Source organism: Silurus meridionalis, chromosome 25, assembly GCF_014805685.1.
Source record: "Silurus meridionalis isolate SWU-2019-XX chromosome 25, ASM1480568v1, whole genome shotgun sequence".
Taxonomy (NCBI): Eukaryota; Metazoa; Chordata; class Actinopteri; order Siluriformes; family Siluridae; genus Silurus; species Silurus meridionalis.
Genome location: NC_060908.1, coordinates 4,272,872 through 4,300,659, shown reverse-complemented (window position 1 = coordinate 4,300,659; position 27,788 = coordinate 4,272,872). Strand labels below are relative to the sequence as shown.

General features: G+C 36.7%; 2 protein-coding genes across 2 annotated transcripts in view; both read left to right on the top strand.

Moving 5' to 3' along the window:
• Window positions 1-470: 470 nt before the first annotated feature.
• LOC124379467 (microtubule-associated serine/threonine-protein kinase 4-like) lies at window positions 471-21,425 on the top strand. Its single transcript, XM_046839835.1, has 4 exons — window positions 471-870; window positions 17,966-18,131; window positions 20,374-20,501; window positions 21,417-21,425. Exons 1-4 carry the CDS (start codon window positions 607-609, stop codon window positions 21,423-21,425), a joined length of 567 nt encoding a protein of 188 aa, XP_046695791.1. The 5' UTR covers window positions 471-606.
• A 61-nt stretch (window positions 21,426-21,486) lies between these two features.
• mast4 (microtubule associated serine/threonine kinase family member 4) overlaps window positions 21,487-27,788 on the top strand; it is a 74,400-nt gene continuing 68,098 nt past the window's right edge. The window contains exon 1 of the mRNA XM_046839874.1: window positions 21,487-21,610. Coding sequence (XP_046695830.1) covers window positions 21,560-21,610 — 51 coding nt within the window. The 5' untranslated portion in view covers window positions 21,487-21,559. The remainder of the gene's footprint in view (window positions 21,611-27,788) is intronic.

The following is a 27,788-nucleotide window of genomic DNA, read 5'->3' as shown; positions in this document are numbered from 1 at the left end:
TCTGAAATCTGACGTTGGTTCTGTTGCACTTGGCTTCTCAAAAATCTACAATTATTTATCCTAAAACTTTGGAAAAATCGGACCTGCTAACCAATGAAGATTGGTGTTTATATTAGTTGATACAAGATATGTGCTATTTTGTATCGATAAACAAAAAAACAAATAAATAGACCCAACACATATTATGATAGGTAAGGATTAAGCAGTTAAACATATGCTTATATGAAAAGTATTATTAGGCAAAGTTTTTGACCTGGTTAAGTATTTTTTTTAAAAACAAAAGAGATCAATATTTGATCTTAGTAGTGACACACTTATTGATTGTCACTGTGTAAGCATTTAAAACGAACAAAGGTCATCAAAGCGTCCAAATAAGGAAGAAGGGGCGTGTCTACAGCAACAATGGGCGGGGTTTACATTCTACCTATACCCGCGTTTGGCATTTTTATAAGCAACATAATGGATGGAGCGCGTTGGAGCTTCTGAGCGGAGCTTCCTGACCTCAAATCTCAGAAGGTGCTCCAGGAAAACTTTAACACCATGGTTCTGGGGGACAAGGAGTAATATTTAAGCCTGGACAACTTCTCGGGGTTCTTTTTTATCGCAATGGAGAGAGAGCAGGCTGAACGATCTGGGATCCGAACTTCATCCAGTACTGATTCCGACACCGAGACCGTGTCCGAGGCGGATTTATGCTGCAATTCAGAAGATCCCGAATCCGACCCGGAGCATGTGGAGCCGCGGCGTTGTGGAGCTTTACTGACATTACACGAGCAAAAGGGGAAGCAGGAATCCGAGAACGACAGCACAGAAGACAGAATGAGGAATAAAGATAAAGAGCATGAAGTCGACGAGGAGGAAGATGAAATGGTAAAATTACCCACAGGTCTAAATGAATGAAAAAACACACTGGCATGTCTAAAGCATTTTGCTCAGTGTTTGTGTTTACTAACTGCGTGGACAGGTGTGTGTGTGTGTGTGTGTGTGTGTGTGTGTGTGTGTGTTTCAGGGTAAACAGAATGCCAGAATATAGGTGCCAAAACTTTTGTGCATGTAGTTAACTGCATGACTCACTATTAATATATGAATAGAGCAGCTATCAATATATGAACATGTAAACTATCAGTAGATGACTTGACATACTATCAGTATATGATTACACACTAACAATATATGAGCAGACACACTATGATATATGAATAGACACAAGATATGAACATACACACACAATCGTTACAAATATTAGTGTTGGGCCATCAGTAAGGCCGTTTCTTCTGACCTCAACACTATCAGAATCACTGACCTTCGTTATAATATCTATTTGTCAATGATTATGTATTCATTAATTCCCAATAGTCTATTCTCTTCATTCTGAGGCACTGGTTAAAAGATTGTCTGTTTATGCTGAGGTTTCTATTCAATCAGAAGAAACAAATTGGATTCCAGATATACTTTAAATCACATTTACAAAACGGACCTTTCATAAAAAGCTGGACATCATGAGAAGAGATCAGCCAGAACAGTTCGAACAGCTGTTGAGTTTTTATGAACCATTTATACGTTTGTGTTTTCTTCCGGGTAGAATTTGTCAAACACACAATTTGGACTTTTCCACAGAAAAACCGCAATGCACTGAAAAAATGCACGAGGTAAATATTGTGATGCTTCTGCTAGAGATGATGTGCAGTGCAGTTGTGGCTGCAGTGAAAAGAGAATTGTTGAATTGTGATCATTGGGTTTTTTGCTTTAATGTGATGGAATTCATTCCCACTGTATGAGATGCCTGTCTGTGATGCAACGCTCTCTTCTACAATCTTTTTGTGTAATATTGATGGTTTCTATAGCCGTGGCATCACATTTATGAATTGATTGATTCAGGCAGGACCCCACTGAGAGCCTAGGTGTCAAATGCACAGCCCATTACTTAAATATACGAAGGACCACACAATCTATATTTATTGACGCACTATATTTTAATATTTCTTCTGTGTATCAACTGTTAGTATATGAACTGACATCATAATATTTTGTGAATCAACTACACTGTCGATATATATCAATAGACGTGAGCACAAAATTCTGTAATATAAAATTTGACCATTGACAACTGATCATAATGTTGATTCATTCATTCATCATATGAATCAACATTAAGATTTACATTAAATTCACTTTACAATCAGAATATGAATTGACTTGAACAGCTTTATGATCGACACCACAGTCTGTGTGAATCATTGGAAAATTATTCATTTATGAAAATAATGCCATTTACCTGATGCTAAAATTTCACAATTTCACAATTTTTACGTACTATATCGAATAAAAATGAATGAAGAAAAACACGGGACAGCTGTGTTAAAAAACGTTAGAATCCATTACAGCTTTCTTGCTGTTGCCCTCCTATTGCTTTTAATGGTCTTTTGTGCTTAACATATTGTTTTTAAGAATATAATGCTTTAAACTGTTTACCGAGTCACCAAATGCAGAATAAAGTGTATTTAATGGTGTTTAAATGGGTCTTTCAGTAAACTGGGAATGGATTTAACGTTTCAATTTTGGAATAAATGGATGTTGAGGAGAAAACCAAACTCCACCCTGAAACAAATTATATATATTTATATTCAAATGTTTGTGGTATGTTAAATGGTTCAGTTGCTAATTTGTTGTTTGAGGTTGTATTTTTGTTGATCCTGTGAGACAGTAGTTGTGTGCCACGTTGGTCTTGTTGGCACACTTCCAGCGACGTTTTGGAGTAAATTTCAGCCAACTCCAAAATAAAGGCATAAAAGTCAGTCAGGACTCAGCTCTTAAAAACGTCTCATTATTGAGAAATCCAATGGAGAGTAGTTGTAGTAGAGATTTTAATGCCATTTCAGCAACTGAGGTATTTTCATGGCAAAAATGTGAGCTACAAAAGGGAAAATTCGATGTGAAAATATTATTTCTAGACCAAATAGTGATCTATGAGGTGACAATTATGATTGAGTTGACAGTATCATTGGCGTGAAAGTGAAAGCTATGACTAATTTCTAGTTATTGTGATATATTGTATGTAAATACACTTTGAGGGATTATCTTAGCATTCACAACAGCGAAGTCTAGTGTTACTCCGTGGAGGAAAATATAGTTGATTATTTACTTTTGTTCCTTTTTTTTTTATTTTAAATGTTACATTTTTGTATTGTAGTTTAGGTTTTTAAAAGAAATTATCCTTTAAAGCATAATGTGGGCAGAAACAGTGTTTTTAGTTTAGCATTTACTTCATAATAATTTAGCTAAGTGCCTTCAACACCTTTGCTTTTGTAGGCTGCTGTATATTTGCCATACTGCTTAGCCAATCTTTGTCCTTTTCTTTTGTTTTATCAATTATAACTCAACCAGATGACTTCTAGGCCAGAAGTTTAAAAACATTTGCATGAAATTGGCTTATTATAACTATTATTGTGATTCAACTCTGATATATACAGTATAGTATAAAACGTATGACGTGACCAGAGTGTGCCAGTAGAAAATTCGTTCTAAAAATATTTTACTTACAATTTACAATATAATTATAATTGCGTTTGGAAATCGGTGACCGAACAAGTTACAGCATCACTGGTGATCTTATTTGAAACTTATTTCACTGTACCCGTCTAGACCAGTTCATCCAGTTGTACAGAGTTATTAAGATCCTAAGAACAATGCCAAAACCTACCTGGTGAGGACTGGAATTGGAGCATGTGTTGGGTCATGTCACATTTAACATGCCCTAAATCATTCTTGTGGGCAGGTCAAGAGTATTTCTTGAACACACCAAATAATGCGAATGAGATGCTCGGTCAAACGAAATGGTGACTGGTTTTGGTGAGAAACCCTATTTGGACAGGATTAGTTTCATAATTTGAAGTAGGGAACACATTTTTGGAAATTTGTATGTAATTGACATTAGTGACAAAAGTTTGTTTTTTTGGCTTTAGTGTGACATAAACTCGCTCTTTCCTACTCTTCCAGCAGAACCACACCGAAACCAGGTTGAGTTGGATTTAACGCAGAGTGGTTATATGTACAGGACACATATATTGTGCACATAATCTTGTGACTTGCTGTTAATCATGGACAGCTTGACAAATGCTTATAATAAAGAACTGGCTATTTGTATTAAAAAGAGGTGTGTGCTGTATGTGCTGCAGCGAGCACATTGTGAAGACACTTCCATCTCTGTGGTTTATATAGCAATCATTTATTCTGTGTGATTCAACCATAATCACTGCAGATTTCTTCATACAACATCGTCACATCTGATCATCAGTGCATGTCTCTTTAGGTTGTTATGATCCTCTGGTGATTATCTTGCATTACCTCAGAGAGTGTCCAACTTTATAAAAAGTTTTATATATGTTTAGGACAAAAAAAAGCACAAAGATTGATTTCACAAAACAAGTCCTATGCAGTGTGTATTCCCATTAAGTGTTTCTGGAATTGGGAATCGACATGACTAGGATTTTGATAATGTTCCATTTGACCATTGTCTACAATTTATTTGGTTGGATAGTTTTAGACTTTGGTGAATTATTGCACATTATTTTTTTTTTTCCATTTCTATCACAGCAAAACCTCATCCAATGAAGATTCAGGAATCATTCAGTGTTTCATTTAATAACAACAAATCACAAAGATATTGAGGTCGATTCTCATCTTGTATTTGCCTCAAAATGTATGTTTTCAACCTCCTGGCAATTATTTTTAAGAAAATTGTGTAGCATCGCGAGCCATAGACATTCTCAGAACACACAAACCGATTCTAATAAAGATAAAGTTAGATGAAAAAGGGTTACATGAATACTATTCTTTCATTTAACAGATTAAAAAGATTATATTCCTCAGATTATGTACTTCAGATTTAAGACTATGTACCTCAGATGAAAGTTATGTACCTTAGATTAAAAATAATGTACCTCAGATTAAATTCAGTTAGAATTTGAATTCAGTCACTTTTACTAGGCACAAATTACTAGGCGAACGTGATTACGGTGTTACTGTTCGCTTGTTGATGCCCTGATGTTTTACTGGTTGTTGGTGCAGTGGTGCAATGACCTGCCTGAACAGTAGGTCGAATTTCTTTCCGCTGACCGCCTTTATGTGACTTTTTTGGCCCAGTATTGAAATAGTTTCCCCTCACTTTTCTCTTCTCCCTCCTGACCGGTGATCTAAATAAGAGAGGACATTGTAGCCTAGAGCAGAGACACTGTTCCTTTTCAGCCTTCCTTGAACTCAGTAAAGGTTCACATGGTTTTCGCGAGCAAGTGATTATTCTGATGTTATTAGCTGGACTTTCACAATAGGTCTCAATCGGAAGTGTCAGTTTCCACAGACAGAATGGGGAAGTAGAATGGCCATGATAGTAAAGCTTTGACATTCACTCTGATTTTGTAATGTAATACTTATACCAAAGTGCAATTTGTACTTAAAGAATGCTAAATATATAAAAAATACAAAATAAGATTCAAACAAAAATCTATCTACAAATTGATGGCACCTAAAAATTCTATTTTCTGATAATTGAATTGAATTAAAAATAGAAAACAGTAATAAAGTAACTGTAAATTACACATTATAGTTGACAAATTGCAGAAGGTTCCCTGGTGGTCTAGTGGTTAGCGGCCCGGGTTTGATCCCCGGTCAGGGAACCAACCCCAGCCACTCTTAGTGCCGGTCCCAAGCCCGGATTAATGGAGAGGGTTGTGTTAGGAAGGGCATCCAGCGTAAAAACGTGCCAAATCAAACATGCGGATGATCCGCTGTGGCGACCCCTAATGGGAGAAGCCGAAAGAAAGTTGACAAATTGAAGAAATGGCAATGGCCATGTGCAGAAATGGATTTTCCAGCCATGTTTGGTTACAACAAAGCTGTGGATGCAGAAGCATGACATTTTCCCTTCACTTAAACTAGGAGACCCAAATCTGTTCCAATGTCACAAAAGCAAGTTCCATGAAGATATGCTTTACATGGGTTGAAGTGGAAGATCTTGAGTGGCCTGCTGTAGAACTGTGAAAAGGCACGGCATATTTCGACTGAATGTTTGGAGAAACTAATTGTCACGATTCCAAGAGTGTGTAAAGCTGTTATTCATGCTAAGAGAGAATTTTCGTAATGGAAAATAAAGTTTAACATCTGTACATTTATATATTTATTTGGTCAAAGTAAATCTTCATGTGTTTAATGACTTAGACTGTTATATATACAAAAGAAACATGCATCTTTTAAAACCATAAAAGTAAAATAATATATTTCCATTATTCCATTCCATTATTATATACAGGGAAAAAAAAAATAATAAAAGAAACATTATCTTTGTAGAGATTAGTTATAGTCCCAGGATTAAAACCCTTTATTTTCAATTCAGAATAAACCCTGATACAGATTTTTGTTTTCTCTCGAATAAATCTTAATATATTAACGGTCATGACCTCTTCAGTATTCCTGACTCAGTTAAATAGTGACACCGAGGCTCATGTTAGCTCTCACTACTGTGCCCCATAGCCTGTTAGATTTCCCAAAGCTTGGCAACTAAGACTCATCATTATAAATAAACCAGCTTGTATTTTCTTTTCGCTTTTTGCTGTGGAGGAAGTCTGCGCACTCGCTGTATGACTCGCATGCAAAGAGGATTCGTCTATAATCACTTTAAAGCTCTAAGTCGGCCGTCAGAGTGGTCATTCCCAGCGTGACGTATGCTTTCGATCTTGCTTACAGTCTGCTGCTCATTCGAAATGTGAACGGTGCGTATCTCACTCCGTCTTAAAGGAGAGTTGCAAGAGGAATTTCCCAGGTAAGAACATTTTGTCAGGGTTTTGCTTTCTGTATTTAGACCAGAAAGTAGGATATTTTATGTAGTTTTTGTGTTATTGTATGGCGCAGGTTTTTTCTCTCAATAGAGAGGCATGTCTAGACATGTTTTGGTTATATAACATATCAAGGCTTGCTGTTATTTTACAAATAAACTTTAAAAATGTAATTTCCTACATTGTGTTTGTTAGTGTTATGTTTAATATTGTGGAAAGACCTTTGGATGAAGTTCATGTTATCACTTGTGTTCGAGCAACTGGAAACATTTGACTCACTCATTTATCAACTCATCTCTCTCTCTCTCTCTCTCTCTCTCTCTCTCTCTCTCTCTCTCTCTCTCCCCTATGGGTTCTATTGCTTTCCCACTCTCTTTCTCCTTGTGTCTATATTGTGTTCCCTCTATTGCTCTCACTCTCTCTCCCTCTTCCCCCCTCCTTGTTATCTCTCTCTTTCGATCTCTATAGCTCTCTCTCTCTCTCTCTCTCTCTCTCTCATCATCCTCTTTTTCTTACTCTCCTTCTGTCTCTAATGCATTTTCTCTTTCTCTGTCTCTCCCTCCCCCTCTTTTTCTCTCTCTCCTCTCGTCTCTATTGCTCTCTCTTTCTTTGTATCCTTCTGTCTCGATTGTTCTCTCTTACAGTTATGCATTATAGGCATGACTGATGTTGCCAAAACTGAATATAAAGTGATGTTAATGAACAATAGTGAAACCAAAAGGAACAGAAAATGGTAAAGAATTATGCATATGCAATACTGCTATAAATACACATCTATGAATTAGATAGAGGTGATGTAAGGGTTAGGTTACATTGTATAAGATGTGTTAGAAGTGTGAGTATGGATGTAGCCGCTAGCCCCTCCTTTCTTTCTCTCATACTTTTTAGTTTTTGTTGGTTTTGAAATCCAACGAAACAACAGCAGAAAACGAAAAGCAAATGCTCAGTGTGGTAAACTTCCAGTTTTCTAATATCGACACCAAATTTTAGTGCTACCTTCTTTTTTCTTGGTTTTAATTCCTCATTTTCTGTGCACAATTGAAAAGATAACATTTACAGCTGCCTCTTTTTTTTCTCTCCCTAAAACACAGTTTTATTTCGGTTTCTTTAGGCTGTAATGCAAAAAAGGGAATTTTTTTTTCCTCCTTGCACAGACATCACTGCATGATCATCTCACAGATAAAAGATATCCAATATTACTCTCAGACTCTCCGAGTCACACAGAGCTGGGGCTCACAGGAAGCCGTCGTCTCTCAGGAGTGTTTGTCGAGCTGCAGAAGCTCTCAGCTTTGAGCTCCACTCAGGCTGTAGGTCATGGGAGATGGGAGACGAGAGATGGGGTCGAGTTTGTGACCTTTTTCGAGAAGCGAGGTTTAGATGGGAATGGAACAGAGGTGATTGATGAGGTCACCCAGATGTCTGATGATTCCCTCTGTCATACTTGCTGTATCTTTAGACCGTAGCGGTGGAAGTAAAACACAGACGCTTTTCCCTGTTTGTTTTTGTCGGTGATGCATTTTTCCGCCGTTACTGAAGCAAACAGCAATAAATTTGTCTATCAATGTTTGGATTTATTTATTTCGTTGTACATGTTCATTGTAGGTAATGTTTAAGCCTAATAAATTGCTTAGGCTTAATCAAAGAGAAAGTACATAATGCATTCTTTATCACTAGTTCCCTGATGAAGTCATTGGTTCATTTGCATATTCATTATCCATTCATTTGCATACCAATGTTACATGTTACATGAACAAGTAAGTTTTTTTTTTTAAAGATGTTAATAAGAGAAACAGTGGTACCGAGCAGGAGATAGACACTCAGGAAGTTGTTAGTTAGGAACTAGTTGGTTGTTAGAAACAATGGTGTTGATTGGTCATTGGTAATTTTGATTGGTTTCTGGGAACCAGGGTGTTAAGGGTAATCAGTGATTAGTTATTGGGAACAGGGGTAATAAGTGACTGGTCATTGGGAACAATGGTGATGAGTGGTTGGTTTTTGGGAACTTTCTCTTATGCTGTTCCAATACTATTGTGGTGAGTTGACTGTGCTTGCTCTCTCAATTTATAGAATAGCACCTGTGTCCTGAAGAGCCATTTCGAGGGCTGGATAGTTGTTGAACATTTGTCATTAGATCCTATCTAGTTCCTTATGTTCCTTAAAAGTCAACAAATAGCTTCATCATAGCCAGACAGTCATAGTCTATTATTGGTTACGTTATTGCTTTATGGGAAATGCAATACTTGTGATGTTTGTTATGAGTTCTTTATTTATTTTTATATTTTGGGAATTTGCATTGAGACATTTTGTGGTCACCACATTGAACATTAAAGCAATGCACTGCTATTGAATGGTTTCCGAGAAGAGTACTGGGCAGACGTTTCCTGCAGACAATCAACAGTAAAAGCAGCCGATATGCAAAGAAGCCAGGGGTCACCTATGTGTATCTGAAACTTCACTTTGGCTCCAGGATCATTCATTTGACCTTTCTTTGGGAAAAAAATTCTATAAAAACTTTTATTACTTAAGGACCAATACAACAGATTGTTTTAGCTAGAGAGAAGTGGTTGGAGATTTGGGATCTGGCAAAAGTATTTTTCTGGTTTCTAAAGGCAATATTTGTGTCTTAAGATCATGTAGCGTGGGGCTTCAACATTCCATGGATGAAAGTTAAAAATAGTGGTGAAGCAGCTTTTTGTTTTTAATTTAATGAACCAAAGGTCTGGAACAATTCTTTAAGGAGAAAAAAACAAATAGATAAAGTGTACACACACTCACACATTCACGTGATTTACACACATCATCCTCGTATACTTGCATATATGTAGATTTACGAGGATGATGTGTGTAAATCACGTAAATTAAATACATGAATATATTTTTCTAAATTCTGTCAGTTATCATGAGGCTAAAGAAAATCGATTCTCTTGAGAGTTTTAACCCAGTTTTAATGTTTTCATTTGTTTAAAAAGACCAGTTCGCGAACACTTTAGCACATGTAGGCGCACAACAAGAACAATCCGGTCATTGAACATGCCTCATGTGTCTGTGGAGAAATGTTGACATAACACGGACCAAGTGTTTAGGCTAATATTTAATTAATAACATTTTATAAGCTGGTCTACATCAAATGTTGACTGTTGAGGAAAAACAGCAGCCATTTCTCGAGTCAGTATTTTTGTTGCTAAGCTTTTGTTGCTTAGTGAGCAACTGCTTTGATTGCTAGCGAATAATTGTCAAATGCAAAAAGGGCTTATTTACTATTCAAATGCTCTTTCAGTGAAATCGACTCATGCTTATTACACCCACATCGAAGTTGATGGCTGCTAACGAAATACCTCACAGCTTCTGTTTCTCATGTTACCACACCATCTTTCATTCTGTGGCTATTTTTGATGCTATATTTATGCACTTGATGCTGACAGTGCACAGGGTGTCAAATTGAACGATTTCTGACTGAGACGAAGGAGAAAGACTTGACAGCCCCCATGAAACACCTCGCAGTCCACAGGAGTCTAGTTGTTGATAACTGCTTAGCTGGCTAACATGCTAATTGTAGGACAATTGTGGGAAGTTGGAGAACAGTATCTTAACTTCTGAGTTCAAATCCCATCACTGACCAGCTTCCTCTGGATCCTTAAGCAAGGCCGTTTACTCTTAACTGCTTTGGATCTGCCAAATATCATGAACGTAAATGTTAAATCTTTTCCAAAAGGTTCAAAGTTTATCACTGAATTAAAAAACACACGAATTGCTTTGTGGCTAGCAAAACAGAACTAGCACTTGATCCTTATAAAATGGCCTCTGTGTTTTTGATATCTGTATAGTTGTAAATTATAACCATCACAGAAGGGAAAATTTCATTCAGCAGTACAAGGTTGTGTATATATGAGCAGTACGTGTGTACAGCTGTTTTGAAAGACACTCTGTTAGCATGCAGCTGAATTTGAAGTTTAGGACTAAGAAAATACCAGCACCATAGGGCTAAATCATGGTGTCTGGAAATTTACTTCAGGATTTACTTCAGGACAGGAGGCAAAAATATGCACCTGTATTTTTTATTTTTTTCTCCTCAAAGCAGAAACGGCTTCTGAAGCAATTTCTTTCAACCTTAGACTACAATTTCTATTCGCCATCATTCTCTATCATTAGTTATGTCAATATTAATAAAAAGTAAACCTTACTAATGAATTTCAGCTTAAAGAATTTTACTAGTTAAAAACAAGTTTGTGTAAAACAAACATTGAAAATAGCTTGTAAACCTACAGGTGCTAGTGATAGTGCTGTCTAAGAACTGGTGCTAATTTGTGCACTGCCCAACACTGAGTTAGCATACTTGACTTTTCTACTAATGATTTTAGATATACAGCATTGGGAAAGTGTATCAGGACATAATAAAAATCACCTGCTCCTTATCAGCTCTTAAAAATTAGCATTAGCAAACCAAAATGAAAAAGCCCTATGTGAAAACTAAGCACCCCTTTACTACTTCCAGTAGTAGTTACACAAAGAAATTAAGCGGATAAGAGGCAGCCAGGTGCTGTTTATCAAATGCCCGTGATTAACTGATCATCAGCGATTATGACCATCTCTATAAAAGCCCAAGTTTTTAGCAGTTTACTGTTCTGGAGCATTCAGGTGTTTGTTAACACAACACCAAGGAGGAAATACATTAGCACAATTATCTTAGAGAAGCAACTGCTGCTGTTTCGCAATCTGGGAAGGGTTATTTCAAATAAACAACCATGATGTAAATCCATGATGAGCAAAAACATATAATTTAAATACGGTGTAATTAGATTTTGACCTCACTGTATAAATCTTTTAATTCTTTCAGATTTTAATAACGTTTGAGTTAATGATAAAGTAATAAAAGCTTTTTGGTTACCGTTGGGAATTGTGTTCGCCTGTATGAAACATTTAAATGAAAACGGCTAATATGTTGGGTATAGAGCTCCAACCACTACATTGAGGAAACATTGTTTTTTGAATAATCTTAATTTTTTTTTTATCTGTTTTTTAAGCTTTAATAGTTTAATAAAATTTAGTTTTATTTGCGTAGCGCTTTTAACAGTGGAAATTGTCCCAATGCAGCTTTCTAGATAGTACTTTAACAAATTAACCTAAAAGATTTGGAATAGGATTAGCAAACAATGTGATAATCCCTGGCCATAGCAAAAGTTAATTTAGTCGCTGAGTAAAGTCCGAAAACTATTTGCATTTGGATACGGCTCCTGTCAGACGTTTTGCAGGCTAGCTAAGATCCTGAAGGCGGAGCTTTGTGAACATTGGGGGGACTCATTCATGTCAAAATCATTTAACTGGAAACTTATTCTAAAAAAAAATAATCGAATCCACAAAGTAAACCCTTCTCACTCGACTCAGTCGATCAACACATGCTGTAAGACTTTTAAAAACATTTTTTTTAACATTTACATAATAAAATTATGTAACCAGACAATTTGAAACGTTCTGAGTAATTCAGACAAAGCTTTTACTCGGGATGATCATGCAGGAGTTGGGCATCGTTTCAGCTTTTACATGTAATAGCTAACATTATACAACACTTACATAACACTCAATCAATGCGAAAACCCATTACCATAATTGCACTCATGCATTTTAGGTAAGATTTGTTTGAGCTTTCTTTTTTTTTTTTTGGTTGGCTGACAAAATGATAACGTATGATTCATATAGTGCCTTTCTCAAACTCAAGGTCACGTCAGGAATCAATCCAAAGTAAACACACATACATACATACACGGGTGTTCTTGTTGTAAAGGTCGTTGCTGAACATGGGCTTTTTGATTGCCTGCTGTTCTTGACTGTTGTTTAATTTATTCTCGTCTGGGTCCTCGTCTCATGAGCCAGACATCTCGCTTTCAGTAGAATTTCAGATTTCGAAGTTCCTGTTAGTTTTCATATGTAAATAGACATATAGACTGTATGCAGAGCAGTATGGCTTTAAAATGGACAAATGTTGCATTTCAAGATAGATCATGACCTCTCGGAATGATGGTTATGTGATGTAATGGAACTTTTTTTAAATTAATAATTTTTTTTTTAAATGCATTAAAGGCTTTGCCTGTTTCTGTGTGTGTGTCTATATCTCCATCTAAGAGTGAACATGGCGTCATATGTTTCTAGTGTACAGCTTCTTCATCGGAATTGACTCTGTCTCCTTAAGGCTTGCAGGGTTGACACCTGAAACAGCGATTTCCTCCTAGAGATGTTTTATTATTTACGCTGGTTTCCTGTCTTGTCCTCTACTAGTAATGGGGGGTGGAACACAATAATGGTCTGGCCGAAGCACCACTCGAGAACCATGACTCCGGCTGCATGATGTACTTATAATAACACACAAATAAATAATTGATGCACCCTTATTCAAGATCTTTTTAGAAGGTGCCATGCCTGGATACGGAGTCTATCCAAATATAAAATATTAATAAATGGATTGTAAAAAAGTATGGAATTTGTAACATTCAGATATAAAATTTGTAATAAAAATGAGTTTTATGGAAATACTAATTAGAGGTCGACCGATTCATCGTTTTTTTTTCCAGAGTAAACAGCAAATGGTTCTTGATTGCTGAAACTATTGGCTATCGGCAAAAATCCATACCGATAGTTTTTCCGGGTTGCGTTTGTTGCTGGAGTGGCTGAGAAGGTACACTGTCGTTACTAGAGAGGCCTCTAGAGGGCAAATCACTAATACTATGTGCTGTTTGTTTTTACATGCGAGACTGCTGCTGCACGGAGAGCGCTATATTTTATTTAATATCAATTAATATTTATTATTATATAATTTATTAATATTATAATTATATGTATTAATGAATAATTCATTGATAATTCAACAAATGTATATATTTATTTCATTTTGCACATTTTCATGATTCAGTACTTTTTTATTTTTAATTTTGCAATTAAGTTCAGTACTTTTTTTACATGGAGTTCTATTTTTTTTTTTTTTAAATCCAGTATCCATTTCAAAAAAACCCTGGTGGATTGGCAAGTATGATTTAAACTATCAATCGGTGAAATTCACTACTGGCTAAACTCTAAAATTTATATTATTAATTTGTGAACATATAAACTGTAAGCAGTTTAAAAAAAAATAAAAAATTAACTCCATGACATTGTGCTGTTTTACTCTCAACTTTTTTGTGCAGCACTACAGTACAGACGTTTCTTTCTGGCCTTTAGCTCTAATCCTCAGCATTCCCTCAGAGTGATAGCTCTCTCTTTATTTGTCTATAATCCTCTTAAGGATGCCAACTCTTTCTTGACCTTGTTAATTATAAAAGAGCATTTTGCCATCAGCTTTGAGATATAGCAGCTGAAGTTCAGAGCTTTGCTGGAGTATATAGTGGGATTATGCTGTGTGTCGCAGGGATAAACTCTGTTATCAGAGTATTCAGTCAATAACAGGATGTCCAGCTATGGTTATATCCCATCTGCATCAGAGACAAGATCATTTTAGCACAGACCGGAGAAGAAAACGTTAAAATAAGAAATATAACAAAAAGAAATGGCACAAAGAGTTAACACCAACAGCTTCATTTCATGATGTGGTACAGACCCACACACACTCTTTTTCTATTCATCTTTAATATTTTCTTTCTTTCTTTCTTTCTTTCTTTCTTTCTTTCTTTCTTTCTTTCTTTCTTTCTTTCTTTCTTTCTTTCTTTCTTTCTTTCTTTCTTTCTTTCTTTCTTTCTTTCTTTCTTTCTTTCTTTCTTTCTTTCTTTCTTTCTTTCTTTCTTTCTTTCTTTCTTTCTTTCTTTCTTATTAATTCTGTTTATTTTCCTAGTATTTATTTCATTTTACTTTTACTTTTCATCCTTAACACTTTCTCTCATCTCATCTTTCCCTCTATGTGTGATTCAGAGGTAGACTTCTAGCTCTGTATATGAAATAACTTGCTAAAATTAACTGTTATTATTCATTCAGTCAGTTTTGCACTTTAAACATCAGTGACAGCTTGAACTTGTTAGTGCTGGTGTGGTGTAAGTGTGATAAATCACGGCTTGATGTCCATTACACCATTTTTAATGCATTTTTGTTGCCCGTTATTAATCACCACATCATGCATTAAATATGTGTTACTCGCACCAAGCTGTGGATTGTCCCTTACTTTACATTTACAGCTTTACGGCCTTTTCCAGAGCAAGTTACAATAATTTCAATTCATATTTATTTCTTAGGGGCTTTTCCCAAGGGCTCAACAGTAACTGCATATTTAAAGTCTTTATTCAGGCACTGTTGGGTAAAATAACTGCATTTCTCCGATATTAAATATACATTCTCCTTCTTATTAACGTGTGAGTAACTGATAGAAGCTAAAACAGTGTTGCACTGTATTCTAGGACACTTTGATGATGAGGACATTCGTTCTGAGGCTAACACTGTTGTTAACAGAAAGTAGTTTCCTTTTTCCCTTTTTTAAAAAGAAGTCAGCAGCTGGTTCACACTTTGACCTGCTTTCCTGAAGTTTTTAGCAAACAGATTTATGCCGAAATCTACCTGCTAAACCATGTTTGTTTTATTTATTTATAGATGGTTCTGTTTGTGTACTTGTAGGTAGTATTATGTTTTCTTATATATGGTGTACTTTAGTTATTCGTTCTGAAGAAGGTCACCTGCAGGTAGTCATTTTGGTTATGTAGCTGTGTCTACTTTTATATCCTCTGGGAAGCTTTTGGATTCTCTCCTGCTCATGACTTCCTGCTTCAGCTGTTTTAACTCAGATGTCATACACTACCTTCATCACATCAGATATGAGAGGCTAGCATATTTTCCTTTTTACCCACATAACCTGTGGTGTGCAAACTTTTGCAACAGCAAACCTTTATGTAAAAAAAAAATGTCCAGAGCATTACAAGCTTGCTAACTTGTAGACTGTGTCAGGGGTTTTCACATTTTTGCAGTAAGCAGTTAATGTAAAAAATATATAATGTAAACCAATCAGGCATAACAATATAACCACCTGCTTAATATTGTGTTGGTCCCACTTTTGCTGCTGAAACAGTCCTGACCAGTTGAGCATTTCCAGCATTAACTTCTTCAGCAGTTTGAGCTACAGGAGTTTGTCTGTTGGATCTGACCACACGGGCCAGCCTTCACTGTTGATAGATACTGACCACTGCAGACCGGGAACAGCCCACAAGAGCTGCAGTTTTGGAGACGCTCTGACCCAGTCGTCTCAATCACAATTTGTCAAATTTGCTCAAATCCTTACACTTGCCCATTTTTCTTGCTTCTACTTTGAGGACAAAATGTTTATTTGCTGCCTAATATATCCCACTCACTAACAGGTGCCATGATGAAGAGATAATCAGTGTTATTCACTTCAACGCTCATAATGTCATAATGTCATAATGTTATGTCTGATAAAAAAAAAGCAGGATTTTAAATTCAATGTGCTGTTTAACAGGAAGGCAGTGCAGCTGTTGAACAGGAGATATATGGACTAGTTCTAGTGATCGTTTGTGCAGCAACTGTACTGCAACTCGTAATAATAGGATTGTAATTCGAATCCAGTTCACATTTACAGGCGTAATATCTGTGATAATGGTGGGTTGGGGTTTACAAAACTCAAACCACCAGGTTATGTGTCATACTCTGTAGAAATGTAGAAAACTCCCTCTCTTGCACCTTCAACTTCTAACACAATTGGTCAGTATCATGCTCTCAACAAATATCAGTTGAACAAATGAACTAACGGCAGCCAGGATTCCCTAAAGAGGCTGAGCTAATGAAAGCATTTTGAAAAAAGCACTGAAAGACGTTTGGGTGTTCCCTCTTCCAGTCGTGTTTATGCTCGTCTGGTGGAAGCTTTTCCGCTACTGTTATCCCACTGAGAGTCTCTCTTTCTTTTTTTTTCTGTTTTCATCAGGACATGGGTTCCTTTCAACTTGTCCAAACAATATGATTAATAATGGGCTGTTATGTCGCATCATGTGGAGCAGCTTCAAGGGACATTGACAATGGTAGGGTTGTTCAGGCCCAGAGGCAAATTCGCTTTGAAACCAAATTGAAAGGTTTTTTTTTCTCTCTCTTCTATTGTGGAGTTTTGAGCTTTAATGCAGTGCAGGCGTGTTGCTGTAGCTTTTCTACATCTATATTGTGTTGTTTGCTGTAAACAAAAGGCTTAAAGTGGATTATTCTAACAAAAACAACAGCACCACCCATGCTTACAAGTGGAAGTGCATGGAATTATTTGAAGTGATGCTGATTTCTTTCTAGCCCAGTCTGTAGATTCTAGATATTACCAAGTTATTTAAATGGGACATAACACACACAGTTTCAGCCAATCTCAAGTTAATCTTGAGTACTTATAGTGTAGTGTATTGCATCCTTCATATACCAAAGAGTCTTTAGTTTTATCAGATTTATAAAAGAAAAGCAGCTTTATTAATCTCTCTATGGGTGGAGCTTAAGAAGTGACTGGAACAAACAAAGACACTTGGGAAACTTTGTACTCAAAATTGTACTCACTCTTCACGTAAAACTGGGTTCTTTGGGAAGCTGAACAAGGACGACTTTTATTGCTCTCACTCTGGTTTCTGTGTTCGAGTGCTCTTTCAGGAGAAGTGCCCATACAAGGAATTCCACCCTTCATGATGCCATTAAAGGCCATACACAGTAAAAGAACTTTCCAAAATGTGTCTGTCGTACGTCCATTTTTTGTTGTTTGTTTTAAACTTTGCTAATGTTTATCATGAGAAATCGCGTTAGCATTAATCCCATCTGGCAGAAGCACTTTTCCACTTCCAATTATCTAATTTATACAACTAAGCAGTTGAGCGTTACAGGGCTCACCATTCGCAGCTTGTTGTTGGTGTGATTTAAAATCATAACCTTTTGACAAAAAGTCCACTGAGCTAGCACTTATACACACACAAAAAAAATACACATAAACTCTTTACTATAGCTTTACAAACAATAGGATAAGTGTCACATGAGAAAATCTCCACCCTATGCACACATCTGTTCTGTTACAAGTAATACAACCACATTTAAAAACACCTCTGTTGTGTTATCACATACACTTCTAGTACTGTATTATCAGTGTTATGTGGGCTTCTGGTTCACTACTGTACTTTACACTATATTTTACCTCTTCCATGCTCCAGCTGGATAACATCCTGTCTCCACCCCCGCTGCCTTTCTGCAAGACGAGTAACCCCGAGATGTGCACCAGCTCCAACACCAGCTCCAGCCTGCCCATTAAATTAACCCGCCAGCTGAGCGAAGACGGAAGGCAGCTCCGACGGGGGAGCCTGGGTGGAGCGCTGACAGGTACCTACACGCCTATTGCTCATGTGTGTTACCCCAGTGATCCATGCACAAGACATAAAAACAACACTGTAATAGAGAGATTCTATTTAATTCAACTAAAACACAAATGCAGTTATACACAATGGTACACACTTCTTCAAACTGCTCAAACAAGGAAATAAACAATATTTAATTGCAAGAAGGGTCAATAACCTGCCTCATGATAATTATTATTATAACTAGCAATAAGAAGTTGTTGCTTTTAATTCGAACCATTATTTATTCAAGTTAGGCTAACTAAAATAGAATACTATTAAGTCGAATATTATATTATAAACAAGGAGCTAAAGTCGATGTGTAATTTAAAAATGTATCTTCACCCCAGTTACAGTTATGCTAATGTATTTCTTGGTGAAAAAATTGCTTGATTTGCCCCGCCCATTTTTAACACATGTGGAACAATTGTGCTATAGTGAATAAGCATTTAAATGAAAATCAAATGAGAACAGAATGAATCTATATATTTTTTGTACAATTCAAATAAGAAAATATAATACTTTTTGTGTGTTTGTGTGTGTCCACAAAAAGTCCCAAAACACTTTTAAATCTCAGCCTTTTAGAAACTGATTTGAGCTGAAAAACTGCGTGTGTGTGTGTGTGTGTGTGTGTGTGTGTGTGTGTGTGTGTGTGATGATTAATATACGTTTCATCCGACTTTGACAAATGACTTTAAGGAAACTCCTCCACACACAGCTTTCCTTCCTTATATCCTGTTTTCACCTGATTACCAATATGGACAGCCTGACACACACAGACACACAGACACAGACACACACAGACACACACACACACAATACTTACAAGTACTTACAGTAAGTACTTTACGATAGCACATGTTGCAAAGCTGTTTCAGATTTTTGCTTTATTATCGGAAATTTTTTTTTAGAAAAAAAAACCCACATGTCCCTGAGCACCATGTTAGCAATGCTAATGATTAAAAAAAAAAGTGCTGCATCTGTGCCAATTTCACTTTGGCTGTAGTACAAGAGCTTAAACATATTTCATGAAGGTGTGAGCGTGATCTGTATTAATCAGTGTATCAACACGCTGTGTTTTCTTACTAGCGCTTCACCAAAGTATGCTACTTGCTAGGAATAAAATGGAGCTTTAGTTGGTTTGGAGGTCAAGGAGGTGCTGAGTGATGTGTAAAAACAGCCTTATGGCAGTACATCACTCATTTCAGATGCACTGTTAGGAGGGAATCGAATAAAACGTGTATAAATAATTGAACAAACACGATCATTTAAACATCTTTTGTGTGGTGACCGCTTGCTATGGAGGGACAGGAATTCAGTTCACTCGAATATTTATTTTTAAGATAAATTACATAAAGATTTTGCCTGATGTTAGCGAGCATACATCATTTATTTTATGCCTAATGTTCGCTACTGAGCAAATTTGCCTACTAGACATTTATCAGTCTGTTGCCTAATGTTCGCTAGTTTGCTAGCAAACCTGTCTAAGGTTGACACAAATTGCTTTTTCAAGACTAATCTTAGCTAGCTAGCAACCTTGCCTTCTAGTAGCCTAATTAATACATTTACAGTTAAGCATGTCTGTCTGTCTGTCTGTCTGTCTGTCTGTCTGTCTGTCTGTCTGTCTGTCTGTCTGTCTGTCTGTCTGTCTGTCTGTCTGTCTGTCTGTCTGTCTTTCTTTCTTTCTTTCTTTCTTTCTTTCTTTCTTTCTTTCTTTCTTTCTTTCTTTCTTTCTTTCTTTCTTTCTTTCTTTCTTTCTTTCTTTCGCCATATCAAGGAAGCATAATTACTAAAACTAGAGTTTAGAAATTTCTTTCTAACTGTCTGTTGCTAAATTGACTATATTTTGAGTTAAGTCTGTTGCTATATTGACAAAACAATTAATAGATTTACCTTTTTTTTTTTTTCTTTCTTGCTCTTTCTTGCTTCCCTTCCTTCATTGCCTGCCCCTGCATCTAAACCAGGCTCAATGAAAGTCAGTCAACTAGGGGTTTTTAAACTCTGAATTACTTTGAATCTGGATTCTGTGACAGCCCTTTTATTCTTTTCAAATGGGTTAACTCACGAGTTTGAGGCACATTTAACCTTGTAAGACCTTGTTTGCTATCAGAGCCTTAAGCTAGAAACCTAATATTAGCTCATGTTTATGACTTGTGTTGAAGGGTCACTAGTCTCCAATGACCTCCATGACATGCTGATTAATGCTAGTTGTTGATTTTGTTTTTTAGGGAAGTACCTGTTGCCGTACATATCGGCTCAGCAGGCGTGGCCCACCTCGGGGACGGAGAGCTCCAACCTGGTGCGCATGCGCTCCCAAAGTTTCGGCAAGTCGGCTCCATCCCTCACCGCCAGTCTGGTATGTTTCAAATAATTATAGCTTCGGAACCGTTTTCCTTTTTTCCCTCAAAAATCTCTTTTTCTAAACTGTAGAAAATTTGGCTAGTCAGAAGGAGGCGCTGTTGTCCCAACTCTGAACAATGCAGTATTGTGTGCTCCACTTTGTCTCTTTTTGATGGACTCACTGCTTTGATGGAAAACAAGGTGTTCTTTCACTACAAATACAATGAACACATGGGGTGCTGCCAATAAAGCAGACATTTCTGCCTGGCTCCCGATGAAGACCCACGATGGAAATGAGACGAATTAGACACATTCACAGATTCTTAAGGGCTGCGTTAATCGTTTATTATTTTTATTTTCTTCTCTTAGAACCAATTTATTCTTAGTATTTTTTATTTGTCTGTCTGTCTCTGTCTGTCTGTCTGTCTGTCTGTCTTTCTTTCTTTCTTTCTTTCTTTCTTTCTTTCTTTCTTTCTTTCTTTCTTTCTTTCTTTCTTTCTTTCTTTCTTTCTTTCTTTCTTTCTTTCTTTCTTTCTTTCTTCGCCATATCAAGGAAGCATAATTACTAAAACTAGAGTTTAGAAATTTCTTTCTAACTGTCTGTTGCTAAATTGACTATATTTTGAGTTAAGTCTGTTGCTATATTGACAAAACAATTAATAGATTTACCTTTTTTTTTTTCTTTCTTGCTTTCTTCCCTTCCTTCATTGCCTGCCCCTGCATCTAAACCAGGCTCAATGAAAGTCAGTCAACTAGGGGTTTTTAAACTCTGATTTACTTTGAATCTGGATTCTGTGACAGCCCTTTTATTCTTTTCAAATGGGTTAACTCACGAGTTTGAGGCACATTTAACCTTGTAAGACCTTGTTTGCTATCAGAGCCTTAAGCTAGGAAACCTAATATTAGCTCATGTTTATGACTTGTGTTGAAGGGTCACTAGTCTCCAATGACCTCCATGACATGCTGATTAATGCTAATTGTTGATTTTGTTTTTTAGGGAAGTACCTGTTGCCGTACATATCGGCTCAGCAGGCGTGGCCCACCTCGGGGACGGAGAGCTCCAACCTGGTGCGCATGCGCTCCCAAAGTTTCGGCAAGTCGGCTCCATCCCTCACCGCCAGTCTGGTATGTTTCAAATAATTATAGCTTCGGAACCGTTTTCCTTTTTTCCCTCAAAAATCTCTTTTTCTAAACTGTAGACAATTTGGCTAGTCAGAAGGAGGCGCTGTTGTCCCAACTCTGAACAATGCAGTATTGTGTGCTCCACTTTGTCTCTTTTTTGATGGACTCACTGCTTTGATGGAAAACAAGGTGTTCTTTCACTACAAATACAATGAACACATGGGGTGCTGCCAATAAAGCAGACATTTCTGCCTGGCTCCCGATGAAGACCCACGATGCAAATGAGACGAATTAGACACATTCACAGATTCTTAAGGGCTGCGTTAATCGTTTATTATTTTTATTTTCTTCTCTTAGAACCAATTTATTCTTAGTATTTTTTTATTTGTCTGTCTGTCTCTGTTTGTCTGTCTGTCTGTCTGTCTATGTCTGTGTTTGTGTGATCACCTGTATGTGACCTTGACTTTCTTTCTTTCTGTTGCTATATTGAAAGCATCATAATCAATACAACCAGACTTTCTTTCTTTCTTTCTTTCTTTCTTTCTTTCTTTCTTTCTTTCTTTCTTTCTTTCTTTCTTTCTTTCTTTCTTTTTTTTCTATTAATTCTGTCATTAATTATTTCTTTTCTTTCTTTCTTTCTTTCTTTCTTTCTTTCTTTCTTTCTTTCTTTCTTTCTTTCTTTCTTTCTTTCTTTCTTTCTTTCTTTCTTTTGTCTATTAATTCTGTCATTATTTGTCTTTCTTTTCATCCTTAACTCTTTCTTTCTTTCTTTCTTTCTTTCTTTCTTTCTTTCTTTCTTTCTTTCTTTCTTTTTTGTCTATTAATTCTGTCATAATTTCTTTTCTTTTCATCCTTAACTCTTTCTTTCTTTCTTTCTTTCTTTCTTTCTTTCTTTCTTTCTTTCTTTCTTTCTTTCTTTCTTTCTTTCTTTCTTTCTTTTCTTTCCATTGTCTGTTCAGTCATTGTTCTGTTCTATTTATTGTGTGCTGTTTGTGTGCTGTATTAATTTTATCTGTCCACTGCCTGCTTCTGCATCTAAATCAGGCTCAGTGAAAGTCAGTGAAGTGTCACTCGGCCGTGCAGCTTTAAAAGACCTGCCCCTGAATCACTAATGCGTCCCCACAACCATTTCCAGAAAAGAAACTTTGGCACAGGTTTGTGCATGACCTAGAAATCAGGGAGGAATCATAGTTATAGGAAGCTCACCGTTATCTCTGAACACGTTTTGCAGCTCATGGACACAGGATGTCACGCTGGCCTTTTGAAACTCTATGAAGTCTTGGAGAAAACACACTGCAGGGGTCTCTCTCTCTGTCTCTCTCTCTCTCTCTCTCTCTCTTTCTGTCTCTCAGCCAGACTCTGGTCATCTTAGACACCTATTTAGGATTCCAGACATTGAAAACACTGTATCCTTCCATATTTTCGTACAAGAATACGTATAAAGAATTGTCTACCCTGCTGTCTGTGTATCTTTCAAGAATCAATATGTCAATGCGTCTATATTTGCTCCGTCTCTGCAGTTGTATTTCTACCTGGCTGTCAGTTCAATGTTGAAATCAGGGCTATAGTCTGTATATTTCATGTTACATATGGTGGTGTGTGGGTTCTCAAGTTCCCTCCAACTTTCCAGAAGTATGGATGAAGGTACATTGGCTTTGTGCTCAGTGTTCTTAGCATTTAGCTTTTCTTCCACGATGACCGAACCAAGGATATAGCCCTAACTGAAGAATGCTCACCTGTTGCTAATCATTTTAAACCCATTTTATTTGGACTGTAATTAATGTCAACAGCCTACTGCAATGGTTCACGATCACAGGTTGTATTTATTTCAGCTATTGGTGCCAAAAGATAAGGATGATGTTCTTTTTTGAGTCTGGTTCCTCTCAAGGTTTCATCCCTATGCCATCTCAGGGAGCTGTATATAAATAAAATATACAAATAAAAATTTGAATGCATTAATTAAAAAAAATAATTTTAGAAACTGAGAGTTACTGTACTTCAAGGGTACCCTTGTGGAAAAACTGCCATTATTTTACCATTTGCCTTTTACTCAGGCTTTTTCCTTCATGTAGAGCGCTGCCAAGTGGTAGTTAGCATGGAAACTTTTGTGACAAGTGTCTCTCGACATTGTGCCACTTTGTTGTCGCCCTCCCCAAATGAGACATACACAGTTTTCTTTGAAAATGGTACGTTTTCCTTTTTTTTTTTTTTGGGCAAAATCTGCATCTTGCGCTTGCTAGCTTGTCTCAGCAATGAGGGAGATCGAGGTTTGTCTTGAACCAGATAAGGTCAGAGTTCATGTGTAGAAAAACCTTTTTGTTTTTAAAATTTTGTATTCAATATTGTCATTTTCAAATCTACATCACTGCAAGTGTTATTGATTCCTAAAGGACACAATTATTAGACGGAGCTCCCTGGTGACTGGTGCTAATTATAGAACAGGCCCTGCGGGCGACCGGGTGCCAGCGGGCACCGTGATGGCTATTTCTGCCCCTAGAGAACACACAAGACCCTCTGAAGAGATTATATCTCCTATTTGACTGGGGAATGTCTTGGGATCTACCAGTTTGTGGTTGGGGATAGAGGTCAGGACCAGGCTTTCTTATCAACAAATAATAAAAAAATTATTCAACAACTTGGTCCAGATTGTTCCATGTATCGGAACGACATACTGATATGGTCAGCTCGGTCTTTTTTTATAGCTTTGCATCTTCTTTGCATGTTTTCTGTTCCCGACTTGAGTCTCTTCGTTTCTTTTGCACCACATACAGCCATGGGGTGAATACTCTAAATATTTCATACACACACATCTTCTGTCTCCTCATAGCCACTCTCTCAGTCCTTCTATCAAAGCCCCTTTGTCCTCTCCTCATCCCCTGACCATGATCTCATCCCCCCCCTTCTCCCCATGAGCATGATGAACTGCAAGGAGATGATTCTTTTGAAATTATTTTCTCACACATAATCAGTTCTCCCCCACACATAAATCCCAAGTATTCTAAGAGGAACCATAAACCTGACCTCAGATCAACTTGGATTAAAAAAAAAGAAGCTTCTTTAGCTGCTTCGCCCTTCATGAGCATGATTAGCTTTGGTAGAAAATCAATACAGTCTCCTCTGGGCTGATATGGAGATAAAAAAAAAAAGTCATAATACTGAAAGCTGTCGTTTTATTGCTTGGGGCAGAGTTGCCCTTCATTGATAAGTGTGTGTACCCTTGACTTTAAAACGGATTCTTGAGCATGACCACCATGACTGAACTGGAGTTCCGTGTTCCTGAGTAGATAGACAACAATATAGGACTTGACTTATAAAAATTCTTTCATTACTTATGTGAAGATGTCCAGATACACACTCTTCAAGGTCTTTGCAAATTTGCTGGGCCGGAGGTGCCAAATCAACTTGAACGGACAGCATGAACTAGGGCTATGTTTATGTTTATGTTATATTTGGCGATACGATTCGTATCACGATACAGGGGTTGCGATACGATATTTTGTGATACTGTAAGCAAAGTAATATAGTGGGATATTTTCTTATTTTATTAATAGGAAATATTTTTAGGAAATCTGTCATTTAAAAATTATTTAACCAGAACACAGTGGGATCTGCATTTCCATGTAATACCTGCTAACCGTAACCATTTAAAGCTACCCATACTATTAAATCTGTGCCAGCCTTGCCTGTATCACACCTCAGTGGCATCAAGTGTATTGCAATACATTAACCTATTGAGCATTCTTGAATAATTCTTAAACCTTGCCTCATGTTTCTCTGTTCTTTGTCGTACCTCTCAGTTTGTTTCTTCATTATGACATCCCTAGCTTGATGGACCCCGCTGCTGCCTTGCCAAGCTGCAAGAGCTGTAGGTGGCTGTTCAGTTTGTCTTTGCTTGGACTGGTTCATTCATGGGTGGTCATTGTTTCTCTACTGCACAAACAAAAGAAGGTTCTTCAGCTTTTTCTACTGGACATTCACTTGCCATTCTCTCTGTGGTGCCTTAGTGGTTGAAGCTCTGGGCTTCTGGTTTGGGGTTCATAGCCCAGCACTTCCAAATTGTACTGCTGGGCTTGAGCAAGGTTGTTAATCGTCTCTGCTCCAGAGGGTCAAGATTATGGCTGACTCTAAACTCTGACCCCAGCCTCCTAACAAGCTGGGATATTTATAAACAAATTACTGACTCTGTTGTTGTTGTTGTTTCTCTTCTTCTTATTTCAACTCTTGTTATTTTTCATATGAATGCAGTTAGAGTTACGACTGTAGCTAGGGTAAGAGGTAACTCTGCGTAGAGGTTGATTTTTTTACAGATAGCTAGGTTTGATCGTACTGTACTTGCTGATTCACTGATTAAACAACCGAAAGTTTTTAAAATGGATACTGGAAAAAAAAAAAAACCATAATACTTAATGTAAAACAGTACTAAACTTTATTACAAAAATTAAAAGCAGTACTGAATCATGAAAATGTACAATTAAATAAAATTAAATTAAAATTGATGAAAATAAAAGGCGTGTATTCAAACTAAAACATAAAGTAACGCTCTAATTAAAAAACAGTACGTGGCATCAGTGATTCGCTTGTAGAGGCCACTCTCATACTGTATAACGCAACCCGGAAAAACTAACAGCAAAATCGGCATGGATTTTTGCCAATAGTTCCAGCATTCAACTAATAATAATAATAATAATATTAATAATAATAGGCAAAATCGATTAATCAGTCCACCTCTAGCTTTGTACACTTGGAGATGGTGGACTTTGGATCTGCAACTCCTGTACCCTGCGAACACAAGCTTCAATTGCTGGGCCCTTGAGCAAGGCCCTTAAGCTCTCAACTGTTTAGTTGTATAAAAAAAATAGTTGCTCTGGACAAGGTTGTCTTCCAAATGCTGAAAATTTAAATTTAGGATTTGGTTGGCGAGATATTTTCTCCAATGCCGATTATCTTTTACATTATTTGTTCTCTGTCTTTCAAAACTGTATACTTTGTTAGATAGTCTAACACTATCTTTAAATCCTATGATATTTATCATGGTCTGCGCTACATAAAGCTAGTTTTCAATCAACCTATACATTCCAAAAATGGTTGGGACAATAAAAAAAAAAAAAAAGCAAAGGTTTCCATTGGCCCACATCATAAATTGTGTTAATGCCTGTGACTTTTCCAGTGTCCTTAGTCCTCCCAGCTGATAGGGATCAAACCTAAATAGCTTTTTATATTTCATTTTAAATGGCTGATGCAAAAAATGTCAACCTTTAGAATCTCTATTAGGGGGTCACATGAAGGAGTTGACACAGTGAAGTGCACTGCATGTTATTGTTCACGGTCTGACATAAATAGGACCTGTCAGTCTGATGAAGTGGGAGCACTTTGGGAATGGAAAACTCTTTTATTTTGGGACATGATAACGTTGTACATTATGCAGTTATGTAATTTCATCTTGAACACAAGCATAAGAATGGCAGCTATTAGAGGTTGATCGAATTTACCGACAGTTAGGTTGGATAACAAATATAATTATACAAAGAGTAAATATAATAGTGCTCTCTGTGCAGCACTCAGTCTCACGTGTTGCCTCTAGTGGCCACTCTCGTAATGACAGCAGACCTTCTTAGTTACTTCAGCAAAGGACGCTACCCAGAAAAAATTCGGTTTGGCTTTTTGAAGATAGCCGTTATTCCCAGCAAACAACTATCAGTGCCGATTAATTCATCTACAAAACTGATAAATCAGTTTACCTCTACCAGCTGTAATGTACATAGAAAAAAAAAAGCAGTCAATATAGCTTTAATTTGAGTCTACAAATGCATCAATTCAATTATTTCAGACGAATACATGCTTTTTGTACTCAGACACCAAAACACTTTACATTGACTTATTAAGCATTAAGCAGAGCAATGTAAAAAAAAGTGCTTTGAAGCCTCTATCAGTGAATAAATCAACACTGGTTCACTAGTTTACAGATTTAATGTACCATCAGCATAAAACAGATTTTTTTTTTTCGTGCTGTAACATGGAAATATTTCCACTGTGGAATGAATAAAGGTTTATTTGAACTTTCTTGAGAGGAATTAATATTTAATTATTGGGCAAGAATTGAGAATAATTATTATTCAAAAAATACCTTTCTGTGTTTATTTTCAAATACACTGCACTAATACATTATTATTACTAATACATT